The 16,657-nt window shown below is 30.7% G+C and overlaps 2 protein-coding genes across 16 annotated transcripts; one reads left to right on the top strand and one right to left on the bottom strand.

Moving 5' to 3' along the window:
* The first annotated feature begins 2,772 nt into the window (after positions 1-2,772).
* On the top strand, positions 2,773-6,335 carry LOC105633965 (mitochondrial ATP-independent inner membrane protease subunit 1a). Of its 10 annotated transcripts, none has more exons than XM_012216672.4 (6): positions 2,773-2,993; positions 3,997-4,159; positions 4,242-4,466; positions 4,876-4,986; positions 5,457-5,506; positions 6,006-6,335. In XM_012216672.4, the coding sequence occupies exons 2-6, from the start codon at positions 4,034-4,036 to the stop codon at positions 6,076-6,078; spliced, it is 585 nt and encodes a 194-aa protein (XP_012072062.1). In that variant the 5' UTR covers positions 2,773-2,993; positions 3,997-4,033; the 3' UTR covers positions 6,079-6,335. The 10 variants fall into 10 exon arrangements, with proteins under 10 accessions (XP_012072062.1, XP_012072063.1, XP_020534935.1 ...); XM_012216673.4 differs by having other exon boundaries at positions 2,774-2,987; XM_020679276.3 differs by lacking the exon at positions 6,006-6,335 and adding an exon at positions 5,597-5,925 and having other exon boundaries at positions 2,776-2,987.
* A 52-nt stretch (positions 6,336-6,387) lies between these two features.
* Positions 6,388-15,573, bottom strand: CAND3 (tobamovirus multiplication protein). 6 transcript variants are annotated; one of them, XR_005178109.2, is made up of 13 exons: positions 15,178-15,573; positions 14,627-14,677; positions 13,793-13,826; positions 12,467-12,553; positions 12,323-12,374; positions 10,727-10,904; positions 10,525-10,620; positions 9,078-9,138; positions 8,328-8,392; positions 8,044-8,118; positions 7,922-7,966; positions 7,373-7,536; positions 6,388-6,865 (listed from the first exon to the last, which is right to left on the bottom strand). XR_005178109.2 is itself a non-coding variant. In XM_012216670.4 (13 exons), exons 1-13 carry the CDS (start codon positions 15,283-15,285, stop codon positions 6,857-6,859), a joined length of 1,056 nt encoding a protein of 351 aa, XP_012072060.1. In that variant the 5' UTR covers positions 15,286-15,572; the 3' UTR covers positions 6,388-6,856. The 6 variants fall into 6 exon arrangements, 4 of the variants coding, with proteins under 4 accessions (XP_012072060.1, XP_012072061.1, XP_012072059.1 ...); XR_005178110.2 differs by having other exon boundaries at positions 6,388-6,812; positions 15,178-15,572; XM_012216670.4 differs by having other exon boundaries at positions 7,880-7,955; positions 15,178-15,572.
* Positions 15,574-16,657: the final 1,084 nt, after the last annotated feature.

Genomic DNA, 16,657 nt, shown 5'->3' with positions numbered 1-16,657 from the left:
ATTTGAATAAATTATTTCATTGATATTCTAATAAAAAAGTAATTTATTTTATTTTAAACGAGTAGAAATTCTTAAAATTAAACATAAAGCAGAATTATACATAAAATATAAAGATTGTTTCATTGGATAGGAATTGTACGCATTTTCATTAGATATTTTAATACATGTACTTCTATTTCAGATTAGTTTTTTTAAATTTGTGTTACACATTATTTGTACTTATTAATTTTTTTTAAGAATTGCACTCATTAATTTTTTGTAATTTAATTTATATATATAATAATTTTTATTAACTTATATATAATTTTTTATTAATTTTTTTATTATAAATTATAATATTATCAACATTTGATAATTCTAAATATCTAAAAGCGTTCACAAAACAGAAAAAAAAATTTACAAAATAATAAAAAATTCAAGAATTAAATGGCTTTTTAAGAAAAGAACATAATTATAATATAATTATTTTAAAATAATTAATTTGTTAATCATTATTTTAGAGTATCATTTAATTTGATTTTTCTTTTTTCTTTTACTTTTTGCTAAAATTTACGAGTATATAATTAATTTTAAGGTTGCTTTTTTTGAGAAAAAAAAATTCTTTTAATGTATTATATGGTTTCTAATAGAACATGTTATAACATGCAATTGCAACCTTATAATGCAATTGCATTCTTTGGTACGATTCTGTTTTTGTTTCTATATTCCTATTTTTTATAATTATATATATATATATATATATATATATATATATATATATATATATATATATATATATATATTTGTTTCTAACAAGTTTTATTTTCTATTTTTTTTCCAATAGTAACTCTTATAATATATTTCTTAATAAAAAATAATAAATTACAATTATTCTTTATAGATAAGTTATTTATAGGAAATAATTATAACCAATCAAATTAAAAATTTATGAAAAATAATAATTAAATAGATATATTCTTACCATAAATAATACATAAGGTATACAGTATAATATAATCAATTAAAATAATTTTTAACCAATAAAAAATTAAATTCTTGAAAGATATTATTTCTATCATATTTAATATATATATATATATATTTAGTATATAATATAATTTTTTAGTTTATCCAATAGAAATTAGATTTATATAGAAAATAAAAATAACAAATCAAAAGTAGATTATTTTTATTTTTTCGATCAATAAAATTAAAATATTTAAATATATTATATTTTTACTGTATTTAATACATAGCTTATATAGTAAATAATATAATTTTTTATTTTATCCAATAAAATTTAAATTTAAATAGGAAAATAATATGGCTAATCAAAATAAATTTATCTTTATTTTTAACCAATATAATTAAAATCTTTAGTGGTATTTTTATCAATTTATAAACATAGTAGAGATATTTTTAACAATCATAATATCGCACACTCATTCCTACTTTATATATATCATAAATTATTTACAAAATATTTATGTATTAATTTTACTTATTTCACCAAATTTCAAAACATAAACTTATATATATTGTGTCGTCCCGAAAAAAATTCGATATTAATTTAATATTCTCGTCCCATAACGGGATCGATTATTTGATTAAAATCAACCCGTATCGATTCAAGTTTTTTTCCATCTTGTCCAATCCCAAAAATTGGATATTCACATTCCATTTTTTCTTTAAAATTCTGGACATCTGTTTTTATGAATTTCAAATTATGTCCATAAAAATCATTTTATTTATTTTTACTTTTTTTATGACACCGATTACTTGTTAAAACACAATAATATGAAAAACATAATATGTATTTTTTAAAGATAAAATGAATAAATTAATTAAACATATTTTTCAATATAGATTTTTCCTCCATACAAGTAAATCTCTCTATATTTGATTATTGGTTATACTTAATATTATCATTATTTATTTTTCAGATAATATTTATGATTAAATAAGTAATTATCAAATTTAAATGATATAATAATGAGTCAAAATTTATATTATACATGTCAAGCTAAATTGTATATAGTTTTTCAATTATTTTGTCTTATTACATTTAATGCTCTTATTAATAGGAAAGTAACCACTAAAAAAACTTCTATGTTGAATTCAACAGTAGATCATCAACGATTGAATTAATTATTTAGTTTATTCCTTTTTTTTTAACTCGAATTTGTATAAATGAATTTTGTTTGATTGTAATTGATAAGTATAATAATTTTATTTTTTTGGCGAAAAAATAATTTAGTAAGACAACCAGAAATTGATTTCCTATTTCACTAATTCTATCATATTCCATAAACTTAAATTCTTATTTTGTTTCGTTATTTTCCAGAAAATAAGATAGAATGAGACGGAATTACATACCTATTGAATGAGATTAAAACTCAATTTTTTATATCTCGATGGTTTAAGATGAGATTGAAATTATATAATTCACATACTAACCGAACCATGCACAGCCCCAAAGATTATAAATTTATATTGTAGTTGATGATCAAAATGTATTTTGCTTGTAAATTTCCAGCATTGTAAGCGTTATGTGTATCAAATAACGAATATTCAATAGCTATTTGAAAAAATGTGCTCTAAAAGCTTAAAAATAGACACATTGGCGATTTGGTATGTTAAGAGGTGATTGCAATTATTTTAATTTATATTTACCTAAATTACGCTTACAAGCTATCACAATTGTTAAACCATTTTAGCTACTGAACATGTAATATTATTCCTCTACGGTCATGAGGAAAATAAGATCTATATCAAAACTACATCGTTTTGATAACGGAGGAAGGGCGGTTGGTTTTTTGGTCTTCCGAAGATTATTCTTCGATTTCTAATCGCTGCATTCTTCTTCTCGCTTTTGTCCAATCCAAACTCAAGCTCAAGCTATTGAAACACTAATTCCCAAGAAACTCAAGTTCATCACATTCAATTTTCCTCTCTCTTTATTAGGCTGCTCATGGTCGGCGGCACCTGGTGCAGCTCATACTGTACTGGTACTGGTAACGTTGTCCTCTTTTTCTTTTTTCTTTTCCACTTTCCTTTTTTTTTTTAAAAAAAAAAAAAATTTCTGTTATCCCTTATATTTTCTTCATTTCGTTTGGATATTTTGATGTTATTACTTTTTTTTCGCTTCCCTGTGAACGTACTTTGAAGGTATGCATGATTAAAAACTTCTGGTTGCCTAAATTTGAAGGCACTTTCAGGTCCAAAAGTATAATCTTTGTTTCTAGTTCCTTGATCAGTATGTGCAATTTTGATTTTTCTTTATTTTGGTTGTCATTTTTTTTTTTTCCGTTAGAGTTGTTTCATGCTTGCTTTTATATTCAACTTGAATACAAGCATAGAAATTAAGAACTGTGAAGAAAAAATACTACAGTGTAAGAGTCGCTAAACTCTTTTGAACTAAATTTCGTTAATTCATAATTTACATTATGGAAGCTGGAAACTGAGTCTCCAAAATATTTTTCATAACAAAAAAGCGGGACCCTTTGCATGAGCATCCCGTAGGAAATTTATTTGGTATCAAAATTTCTTTTTGTTGTTGCTTTAATCTGTTTGCTGCTGTTTATCTGTTTAGGAAATTATTTCAAATCAAACAATTTGTTTGGAATCTGTTTGCTTTTGTTGTAATTGTTTAGGAAATGAAATTATTGTTTTGTGTTGGATATTACTTTACTAAGGTTATATATATAAAAAAAATTGTGATTCTATTCCAAGCTTGTGTATATATTTATTATATATGTTATATGATTTATTCTACTTTAGTATTGTTGTGTTCTAAAGGATTTTGATTGTGTAATTTTGTTTTGTTTGTGTGTTGTATGGATTTAGTCTGAATTTTATAGTCTTTTACGGGTTTGGATTCGGGTAGCATTCTTGCAATACTAGTTGGATTTTGAATGGGTTCAGATAATGCAAATTTAATTTTTGATGGGTTTTAGTACCTGACCTATTGCCAATCCTGAGGATCTAAATAGTTATTTACCCCAAAAACTATTACAGGTAGAGAGCTAGTGGCAGTCACCGAGACAGAGCAACTATGAGTCTGAGAAATCTACAGCTATGGAAGAGCTTTGCCAAGGAAGCACTGGATGTATCAGTGTTGCTTGGCAAATTCTTCTGCTGCCTTCACATCACCAACACCTATATATGCACTGTTGCTCTGGTTAGTATTTCTAAATAAATTTACACATATCACTAAATTCCAACAGAATAGTTTGTGCAAATTATAATCGCTTGCATTGCAGACCTATGGACCCAGCATGCTCCCTACCCTGAATCTCACAGGTGACCTGGTCCTTGCCGAAAGAATCTCTCCCCGGATTGGCAAGGTGGGGCATGGTGATATTGTTCTCGTAGAGTCCCCTATAAAACCTAAAAGGGTTGTCACCAAACGCGTGATTGGCATGGAAGGCGATCGAATCTCATACATTGTTGACCCTGCGAACAGTGATGAAACCAAAACTGTTGTGGTACTTGTTATAAATTCTGTTTATTTGAGTATTATTTTCTTTTATAAGTTTTAGCAGCTCTGCTTTCATATTTTCTATTGTTTAATATTTTGCTTTTCATTATTTTGGGACTTTTTACGCGATGTGTTGACTGATTGTGCTTTACTTTGCTAATATTTGGCTTTAGTTAGTGATCTTTTTTTTTTTTTTTTTTATCATTATTGTGATTATTCATTTTATGGGTGGTGGAGATTGTGCTTCATTTGGTTACTTTTTGATATGATTGCATTTGTTTTCTTTTGATGGTCTGCTAGATGCTATGTTTGCTCAATACCATGCTAGAGATTATCCTTCTGTTGCTTCAAAAAATTCTGCTTTTTTTTTTTTTTTTTGACATTTGTTCATTTCATTGCTCTCTTTATATATTTAGGTTCCAAAGGGGCATGTTTGGGTAGAAGGAGATAATAAATATGATTCGACAGATTCAAGAGTGTTTGGAGCGGTTCCTTATGGCCTTCTTCAGGCAAAAGTATTCTGTAGGGTAAATCTAGTTTCTTCTTGAGCTCAATTTTAATATCAAGTTTTAGTTATTTGCATAGAGAAAAGTTTTGGCATTTAGATTGAAAATGGCAAAGAATTCTGTCAAATATGACACTTTTATGGCTGCATAGTTGGCAATATTAGCACTTAAGTTGAATTATGTTTGGAAATATTTTGACCGATGACTTTTCTGGCATTTCTTAGAGTGTAATTATTCAAGAAGGTATAAAGTGAGATAATAATGTATGAAATATGGGCTTTGTAGTGGCAGATTAAACCATTGAAGGTCTAAGACATCTAACATTAAATTTAATTATTGAGATAGTCTGCATTGATTTATGTTCAGATAGTTTCGTATTAGTTTCGCAGAAGGTTCCATAAATTGTTTGCCTTCACTAATTTTACAACTCTTGATGGTTCTATAAATTGTTTGCCCTCACTAATTTTTTTTATAGGTGTGGCCACCAAAAGATATTGGACCATTGGGAGAAAGAGCAATATAAAGGCATGTTCTTTTTAAGGTAAACATTTTAAACACATGCTTTTGATATATCAAATTGCAGGCTTCTGATTGTCAATTCTTTTCTATATCCTTTTTTCATCATGTGAAGCTACTACTACTACTATTGTTATTGATGGAACATTATTGAGGTTGTCTTAGTCAGCAGTCATAGAGTAGCTGAAATCAAGTTTGGAAATGAATAAGGCACAGCACAGTAGGACTGCATAGTAACTCTTGCTTTTGAATCTTATCGAATGAATGGCTTTCTGGCTGATATCTCTATTCTGCCAAAATATGGAATCAAGTCTTGTATGCTGCTCCCTTGGCTTTATGCAACATGTGTTTATGTAAATATTATTGAAGTAGCAACACCCACTGTGGGCTTCCCGCTATCCTGCTCCCTTGTCTTGGGTTAAATTAGCAAGGATTTTATTATTATTTATCCTCTTCTAATATTTGCTGGTGAAAGTTGACTTCGATGTTAAAGTAATGCCTTCTAATATCTCGTCGTCTGAAAGACCTTTGGACTCGGTTCAGGTTTGGATGTTGGTCAGAAGGTCATATTTGGTAGAAGTTTTGGTGCTTTGCTAATCCAGAAGAGAACCAAGCAGTAAGACACTTCAAGAGAGACATCAACGAGAGCAATTGTTGACTATTGTTGTTCTCATGCAACAGTTTTATTTTAAGAAGCATTTAGGCGTTAAACCTTTGCATTAATTGTTAGTTGTTGCTTTTCATCAAGTTAGTAACTTACAATTCTTTAGGTTTGTAGTAAGAACAGCACAAGAATTGCTTGTTATGACATGTTGATATTTCTAGACCATCAATTTGTTAAATTAGTATTTTAATTGAGCTCTTATCGATTGATGAGTTGCTAATTGCAGCTCTGTTCAACATCCATGACAAACAACATATTGTTGCTTAACTATTACTCAAAATACTTTCACAAAAATGTAGCTCAGAGAAATGAGCAAGTCACAAAAAGAACTTCCTATCAGCAGATGATTCAAAATCAGGTAGAAGTATTCATGTTAAACAAGGTATCAATGGAGTGTGTGAATGGAAAATGATGGGTGAATTCCCCCTCTTTAGCATTTGTCATCGTTATATACATACTCTAAATCTCCAATTTTGTGAAGACAACCTTACAGCTGTACCCCGTGTGGTGTCATTGATGCAATTAGCCAGCTTCTTTAGGATTCTCTCATCAGTAAGTCTTCTTTGTTATAATCGTTGAGCAATTACAGCATCCTTCAAGTTTAGCCGTGAAAATACAGAATAGCCGAATCACGGTAATGCAATTATATAGGGCTGCCTCTTGATATCTGCACTTAGAAAGCTGAAGTCACAATCCTTTATCTGTGTCGTATCAAGTCATCTGAATAACCATCCTCCAACAAATAAGAAAAGATGTTTTTGTTAAAAAGCATTAACCAGGTTTGGGTCAGCAGCAGACAAATTAAATGAGAGAGCAAAAAAATATATCCCAGTAAAAGAATGTTTACAAACACATTTGACAGCATAAAAATGTTATGCAGATGGATTGTAAGTTTGTGAAGGATATCAGAAGCAATTTCTCTCCTACGAAATTCGAAAACAGTTGTTTCTGACTTCAGTTTTGAGGAAAAGGCTTTCTTATATCGGCTATGAGTTTCCTTCAGCAGCAAGCCATGAATAACAATCAACTTAATCTCAGTATAATTTTGTCAATAAGAATGGGGTGTTAATTTAGTGAAAAATGTAAACTGTGTGGAGATCAAAATTTGGCTATCAAAATAGTGCTTTTGCATCAAGAGTTTGGTGTCATCTTCCTCCAGAGGATTTTATTTCATAAAACGATTATAACCATATAAATTGAATATAGACATAAACAAAGAAAAATGACCTGATTCTGCAAGCTTGCTGCAGTAGTCCAACTCTGAGTATTACGTTCTACTGAACTATCAGCGATGTAAGCAATTGTACTTGATTCCTCATGTACATTAGGCACTGGGGCAGCTGGTAATTCTCTCATGATCCATAGTATAAAAGCTGAAGGTACTGAAGAACCTAGAAAAGCAAATAAACAAAATCATAAAAAAAGACCTAAAGCATTAACATCTAAAAATAGAATAATTACATTTGCACTCAATTTACAATTTTCAATGCAAACTGGGAAAGCAAAAATTTTTGGCGAATCAAATTCTGACTCCCAAGTAAGAAAAACCCTATCAATAAAAAAATCCATTAATAACAAAGCATAAAGCAAATCCAAGACAGAGGGAAACAAATGTAGCTAATTGAATTTTCACATGGCTTTCAACTACTAATTTATGAGTTCCTAAAATCCAAAAGATTAAACTTAGTATCTCAAGTCATTTTGAAATCTAAAAGGAAAAGTTACACTCAGTACCTATAAAATAATATAAAATCAGTAAAAGACAAGTGTAGAGACCATTGTTATCAAGCTTCTGGCAGTAATAGAGGACCTGCAACGCAACTACACAGTTAAATTTAAGAAATTTAGTGCTTGGAAATGCAAGCACAAAATATATGAGGCCACCAAAAAGTACGTACTGGAATCTGAGTAAAAAGAGCAACTAAAGAACTTGAAGTGAAACATAGAACAGAGACAACAGCCAAACCCGCAACCTGCACATGCAACATCCTTTCATAATTCATCACAGCACTATTTTGATTAAAAAAGAAAGCCACAGAAATTTGTAGCAACTGGACCTTGATCTCAGAAATCCATAACATAATCTCCTCAGTAAAAATACAATATGCCAAATAATACAAACTGATTGACGTTATAATGATGAATTCATCTTTAATGAAGAAAGGAGCTATGAACTTAATACCTTCCACATTTCTGATGCAGCTCTCTCAGATCTAACTCTTTTCATTTTTGAACATATCAACAATCCTAAACAAAAAACAAAGGAAAAGAAAAGGAGCATTTTGATATCACATGACAACAAAGAAGACTGGCCTGTACAATAAAATTTCTGACACTACATATACTCAAGAAACCAATTTGTCTTGCCAAACACTAAACCAAAAGGCTGATCACTGATTCAACCACAAAGCATTTCAATTAACCAATTTCCAATGTGCAGTATAATATACTTTCCAGCAACTAACTACATGCCACTTAGGGAAGTTCGAAACAACATTATTCATATTTGGTTTAAAAATCATCTCATTCCTGTTTAGCCCCCCATGAATCTGAAGTAGAGTCCTAACAAAGATAACAGGCTCTTTGTGCCACCTACCGTTTTTTCCAGGGGAAAAAAGTAATACTTCAGAATCCAAATCTAGAAATTAATAACTAAGTGTAGATTTTCCATTTATTAGTCAGCTTCAAAAGACAGTCACTAAAGGTTAACAGATTCCAACATTTGCTACTTAAGGGACATTGCAGCTCGTTATCATTTGCTGCTTTCTGCAGTCCAAGTAGCTTTCTTATGTCACCACAAACTTATAATTCAAGTTTACAGGTTTTGTGCAAAAATTTGCCACTCATAGTATAGAAGGTCCTTTAGCTTGCAAGAAGATAATTTCCAGAGCAACCGATCCAAATGTAAGAGTATAAAATGATAGCTGCTCACCATAACATGCTAACGCTCCTCCCAATACTAGAAATGCTATAGCAAAAACATCTACATACACCTGCATGAGATTACAGTCATCACATACATGATACTCCATTACTTGTCATTCAGTAAAATAATAATAAAAAAATTGTCATTTGCTATCAGATTTTAACACTTGTATCCTACTTTTAAGTTATTCATTACACTTATTAATGTCTTCAATCAGCTATTATGTCCTAATAATTGGGTAACTGGTACAAAAGCAAATATTAGGAAGGAGACCAATAACTGCTCTGCCATAAGTAGATACAACTGATTAAACGAGATAAACTTTTGGTGTTTTATGTGAAACATATGGTTCTTAGTCTTCTTTTCTCTCTCAACCTAAATTTCCAGATACACGTGAATTTACTAGGTGCCTTAGTGCACTTATTTCAAATATTTAGGTTCTATTTTTCATGAGGGTGGTAAAGTAGATGAAGAATTAATCCACTGAATTAAAATACGATGGATGAAATGGAAGAGTGCTACAGGTGTACTATATGATGGGAAGATATTTAACAAAATCAAAGGCAAGTCTTATAGGACATTGGTGAGACCTGAAATGTTATACTAGAGTGAATATTAGGCACCAAGTGGCCTACATGTTCACAAGATGAATGTTGCGGAGATCCAAATATTAAGATGGATATATGGTTACATAAGACTGGACAAGATCAGAAATAACCACATTCAACGAAGGTGCAAAATAGCACAAGTTAGAGATAAAATGAAAAAAGAACGCCTGATATAGTTTGATCATGTCTTACACGGACATTCAAGTGCCCCGGTTCGTAAGTGTGATATATTGGTGGTGAAGGGTGCTAAATGGGGAAGAGCTAAACTTAGAATCACAAGGAGGGAAGTAGTCACAAAAGATCTTCTGTCTCTTGACATTAATGCAAATTTAGCTATGACCAGAGTAGAATAGAGACAAAAGATTCATACAACCAGCTCCAATTAATTTGGATTAAGGCTTAATTTTTTGTTATTGTTGTATTATCTACAAATTTACGACAACATATTACAAGATTAAAATCGAGTGCAATGGCTCCCATTAAATCAGAACTTCTCAATGCAACATGGTAACTGCACTGCAGGAGTCAAAGTGGCAAAAATGTGTCAAACAAGAAATTTGAGAAGTTGCAGAACGAATATCTACGGAACAGCAGCTGTGTGTAATTAGAGAATCTGTAACAACTGTTAGAAGCCATTGTTTTCTTTCTCCTTATCTTTTAGCAACTAACAGAAGCAGGTCGAAAACAGAAAAGTTAAAGGATAAATTGGAAGGATGATTATGCATCTAGCTCAAATAAAATTTTTTACCTGGAATAAAACAAATGCCAACCAAATAAAAAGTGGAATGGTCTAGAAGTATGCTTCCATAATTAGAAAAGAGACATTATAATTTTGAAGTCCATACCGTGGCCAATGATGATAAATCAATAAAAGTACTTCCCATTCCTATCCACATTAGAACAGCAAATGCCACCATCAAACCAAATACTAGGACAGTAACCTGGTGAGAAAAGAGTTAAAAGTTTTGTGAGTATTCATCAAATAAACCTAATACTTATGCATGAGATGAGGAAAACATGAGAGAAAACTTTTCATCATTCGCATACCCATATCACAATTTTTTGACGGCTTCCAACTTGGAGTGACCGGAAAGGTAAACATACTCTTAGACTATCTGTATGTGCTGAACTTGGGTCATCCAATGCCATTTCCAACAAAGATTCATGAAAACTAAAGTCTTCCTCTTCATAATCTTCATCATCAGCTTGGTGGCGAAGGTCAGCCCTAAAAAAAAAAAAAATCACCAGAGAAATATTTCAGAGCATAATTTATGAAGGGAACATAGGATTTTTATCTGAAAGAAAGATATACCAATTTTGAGAACTGTAGCATTAGTTAGAGGAAATATAACACAAGTGCAGTCTGCAGAGGAACAAACCTTGAATTATGAAACAAATGTTTCAGAACCACTAAAGATTTTTAGACATTGAAAGAACACCAGATCTTCATGGTCTCAAATCAAGTACAATTTCTATATACCACAGTATTCAATCATGTACTGCCGTTTAAGAAACTTTAGATGAAATAGAAATACCTAATTGAAGATGTGTGACATTAAGTACCCATGAATAAATCCCCTCCACTTACAAATATCACAATCCTTGTAACCCTGTTCAAAAACCTAGAAACTAAGGCTACAAATTTTACAGCTCTGATGCAGATTCATACCAATGCTAAAAGGCTAATATATACAAATTTTCTGCAATTTCCAGTATTTCACAACCAAAAAGGGGGCCAGAACATAAGTCAACAACTAAACCTTTTTCTCATTACATGTGACTTGGAATTCTTCGCAGTTTCCACTATCATTATATAGACCTCAAAAACTTTGTTTCGAGTTCCCTACTTTCTAGAATCCTTGGTTGGACTCTTATCAAATGAAGCAGAAACCAATAAGAGAAAACCCCATACAATTGATGCAATTTAACATTGAGAAATTCATTAGTACACCACGATAATCACTTAGATCCTGAAACCCCGAGACAAGAACATGAAAGACTAATTCTATATAATAGTCAGATAAAACAGTTATATACTTTCTTTTGAAATTTGATCAATTGTTTGTATTTAGGAGTTGTTTCTCAATTCTCCCTCTTGATTGCATCACTGTTTAAGTTGGACTCTGAAACTTGAAGCAGAGATGTGAGACAGAGAAATAAATAAAGCACTACGTTCCCAGAATTACATAAAATTGAAAATCACCATCATGAAGCTTGATTAATTACTTATAAATCTTGAACTGAAACTTAAAGGATTGGACTAACAAATTATTGTTTCTGTTAAAGTTAACATAGGAGGCTCATTTCAACTCCCTCTCCCTCAAAACGAAGATAATTCTTCACCATAAAATATCTATCTCAGAAGTCCTATTCATTAATTCAATCACGTATTCAATGCAAAGATCTCCAAACAAGGTCATACAAAGAAGATAAATTTAATAGAATATTGTCAAACTGAAATTCACAGATGCTCCTCTTCATTCATAATTTCAGAAATAAGGAATGGAAAACCCAAATAGATTTTAAAACCAGCCTGGACATTGCACCAACAGCACAAAGGAACATCTACAAATATTCTGTCCCTAATTTTATTCATTCTCTCAGATATATGAACAGAAATTAATAGCAAGGAAGAAATTGTACCAGAATGATAAAAGTAGAAGAAATGCCGCAAAAGACAGAATTTTTGGTAAGGCTGAAAAAACAAATTCACAGAATTTCAAATACTTTGACTAAGCTGGCAACATAGGAATCCAGTTAGTGTTTGAAACAAGAGGCATGACATACCCATGAAGATAAAGCCACAAGAATATGACCAGCATAGCCACCTCTCACAAATAGCAATAGTAGTGATAAGGAAAAAGATGAAGTAACCTGCCAAAGTCAGAATTAAATAATTAATTTTGAAACAAGAATACAAGAAACGAGAGGCACATATACATGCATATATATGGTACATACACTTTCGTGGATGTATGTTTGTATAAAAACGTCTAGATGAAAGGAAATGACCTTTGGGTGTTCATTATAATTAATTTGAAGCGTGTCAGAAATCTTACAAAAAACATTGTAATACCAAAAGAGTTATAAAGGAATAAAAAAAGAAACCACTGTTAGCTGTTTGAGTGAAATGAAGAACATGTTGTAACTATGTCATAATCAAGGGTCCCCCTCCCCCCCCCCCCCCAAAAAAAAAAAAAAAAAAAATTTATTCCTTCATTTTGGTCTAGATAATAATGACATAGCTATTAATAGGTGGCAAAAAAAAGGTTCCGGCATGATCAAGCAAACAAAGTGCAGGTTAAATTATAGCTGAAATATGTACATTAATTGCAGTATTGCAAAAATATTAGTTCTCAGAATTTTGATAAATTACGCATTTCTAGTTAGGATACACGGCATACAAATAACAATACCATTATATATATATAGGAACAAAGAAAAGTGGTGTAACCCCTCATACCTAATTCATGTACCATCAACCCCATAACTTTACTCTCCCAATTTGCCAGCCTATGGCCATATCTCCTTTACTCATCTTGATCACTCGATTAATGCCATTGATGACTAATACTATTTTAGACTTCCAAGACTTCTAGTTCTAGTTTCACTTTCAGTACAATTAAGTTAATCTTTTTTTTTTTTTTCTTACTGGAAAATTTCCAATTAAATCAAAGGAATATCTTGCTTTATTGTTGTATTTGTGAGCTGAAGTCGATTTGGAGCCACATCTATACAAATTACAGAACCATCAGTTCTTTATGCCAATATAAATCCCAATTCCCATAAACTTTCCCTAATTATGTCTTCACCAATCAGACCATTCAAACAAATCCTATCTCCATTTTCTGCAACTTTAAGAACCAGCAACCTTTTTAGAACTCAAACCACCAAAAATTCACTGATTTACCACAAAATCTCAAACCCATTGAATCTTATTCAAACTAGACCCTTCGACATTACCTCTTTAATCATAATTATATAGACATTAATTAACAAATAAAGCTAAGAAATAGATTGACTAGTTATAGAATAGCCACAGGCTTCCCATAAGTACCAAATGCACCATGAAAAGGACTCTGACACTTTCATGGTAAAAATAGTTGTTCTTACCAGTATTTGATGAGCCAATCAATAGATGAAACACCTGCAATTTGACATAATTTATTAAGATCATCCCATCATACCAAAAATGAAAATTAAAAGGAAAAATAATTCATAATCAAACACAAGCATTAATTTCCCCGTTAACTCTATCAAAATGAAACAGCTTTACAAGATTGATGCTCCCCCTCCACCCCAGTCCCTCTCTCAAGAAATTGAACGCCAATTGTCCACATTCTCTCTATTTGCATAATTTAGGCATCACTGTCTCACTTGAAATGGAATTATATCATTCATAGTTTCAGATGGAATGAGCAACATTTTGTGTTGAAACAAAAAAGGAAGCAGCAACCAAAGTTTTCTGCTCTTTTTACTGCTATAACAAAGATTGATATGTGATTAACAAATTTCAATGAAATTGATTTACACCTCACTTTCATAATGAGAAAATCACAGATATGTGAAAAAAGTAAGTAGAATGACCAAATATACCATCTTCATAATCTGTGTGTTAGGCATGTGTCACCATTTAATATACAAAAATCCAATAATGACTCACTAACTGCAGGAAGTTTAAAGAGAAAATATTCTTTTATATAATTTGATAAGAACAAACATTAGTAGCATTGATTATTAAATAGAAGTTTTACAATCAATTCAAATGGATTCACCTGGTGTCTGCCATAAGTTGTCGGACAACTCACTCAGACTGGACCAAGGACAAGTCCCCAATTCAACTGGCTAGTCTAACAACAGGGGGTTAACCTAGCTAGCCAATCAATTAGCTTAAGCTCAAAAAGGAAACAAATCTAGAGATGGATTAGAAAGTGATGATTCACATACTTTTTGTCGAGTCCAGCCAAGTCTTGAGTTCCTTGAGTGAATCCTCATTAGCTGAAAAATATGGTAGCAACCATAAAATCAGTCATTTCAATTAAAAAACAGTACTACGGTTACCATACAAATTTTCAATTAGGACATCTTATTCTTGCTTTAATTAGTAAATGATAAAAATATCACCCTCTAATGGAAGTCAATCAAAGGTCCATTAAATTTCACTCGACATTACAACTTAATTACCAATCCATCAACAAAGCAAATTCCCTTTCCATATAATTATTAAAGACAAAGCAAACAACATTGTACAGAACTCCAATGAATTCAAGCAAAGCCAGGTAACACAAGAAAACTCAATTCCAACTCTCAAATTGTCTTCTTTAAACACACCCTTACCTACATTTATCATCTTTGTCTATTTCAAAAAATAAAAAATATCTCTGTCAGCACTCCTAAACAATCAGCAAAGCAAAATAAATATTCAAGAACTAAGCAAAACAATAAGAAAACAAAGCCATTGCAAAAAGAAAAACAGCTTTTCAAAAAGAGAAACAAACCTGAGAAAATGCAAGAATCGCAATAATGCCATCAACAAGAGCAAGTCCGACATTCACACCGACCACCTTTCTAGGAAAGCAACAAGACCCTTCTCTAATTTCCAACATCTCTCAGCTTTGTGTTTTGTCTCTGTCTCTTGCACTTCCTCCCTCTCCGGAAACAAGGAGAGATATAGAGAGAGAGCAGGGTGAACTAAAACAATGCTTTTGTGGGGTTTTTGTACTTTTGAAGTGTACGGACAGAAAACTCAATCTTTACGAAGGTATCTTTCATGGAAGATCTGTTTGTTGCTGAAATTATGCTTTTCCCATCTTAGGATTCTCCTTTGCTTTCAGAGACACAGAGAGAAGGGATTTTCGGGATCTCTTATTAACAATTATTTAAATTAATCATATAAATACAAAGGGCAAATTTTTATTTTTAAAAATTATTTTTGACAAATTCGTCGGGAATGGTGAGAATGGTAATAAAATAAAATTAGTGAGGGTAAAGTAGTAATTCAGAATGGATACGATTGTGGAAAAAAAAAAAAGGTACGGGTGTTTTGTCTAATAGCTAAGTCACAAACTCACATATAAGCGGGTGGCCATCAGCCATCAGGCGTTGAGAAAGGAGATTCCATGTGATACCTTTTTGACCTTTCTTGTTTTTTTGACCTATCATCACATTATATAAATAGACATTTTTTAAATATTTACTTTTAATTTAATTAAATTAAATAAAAATTATTAAATGAATAAATGATCAAATATCTTTTTTTTTTTTTTGACATTAATGATCAAATATCTGTTACGTAATGAAATTAATGTTAAATATTTTGTGTGTCAGGTGGATCTTTTAATCTTGCAGAGCGTTGGGGGGTTCATCTTTTAAATTTTCATTTTAATAGTAAAATAGAATGGTGAAATATACGACTCGTATGGTTTCTCAATTTTATTATAATTTTAATAAATAGAGTGGATAAGAATATACTCAAACTTAAAATTTAAACTAAAATACTTTTATTTTAACGAAAGTTTAACTATTGAGATTGCTCGGAAGTTTATTCGTGAACTAATAAACTTGGCTCATTTAGTAATTAAATTTGATAATTTGACTTTACAAGGTTGTTAAATGAACTTAAATAAGTTGTATTGAGCTCAATATCATGTGACATTTGTCTCATTTACTCTTTTAATTTTAATAAAAAGTGTGTTTTTTATATATTAAAAAGAAAGTTAAATAATTTTGTAATTTTTTATATTAAACAATTAAACAAAATTTTATTAGGTATATTGGATATAAAATTAATTTGTGATTATATTTTTTTTATTGTTATGATAAAATAATAGTGTGCCTAAGAGTCAAACTTGTCTCAGTTAATGGACATTGTTTGTTTGGAGTGTACTCATAAGTTAATTTGTTTATTATTAATTTTGTCACATGGTTTTAGGAATTAACATAGGCCAAATGTAATTTTAGCTGTCAACTTGTTAGAAC

This window comes from Jatropha curcas, chromosome 11 (genome assembly GCF_041381405.1).
Source record: "Jatropha curcas cultivar XTBG-Jc1 chromosome 11, XTBG_Jcur_1.0, whole genome shotgun sequence".
Taxonomy (NCBI): Eukaryota; Viridiplantae; Streptophyta; class Magnoliopsida; order Malpighiales; family Euphorbiaceae; genus Jatropha; species Jatropha curcas.
Note: the sequence above shows the minus strand (reverse complement) of the source record. Positions and strands in the feature narration are given on the sequence as shown.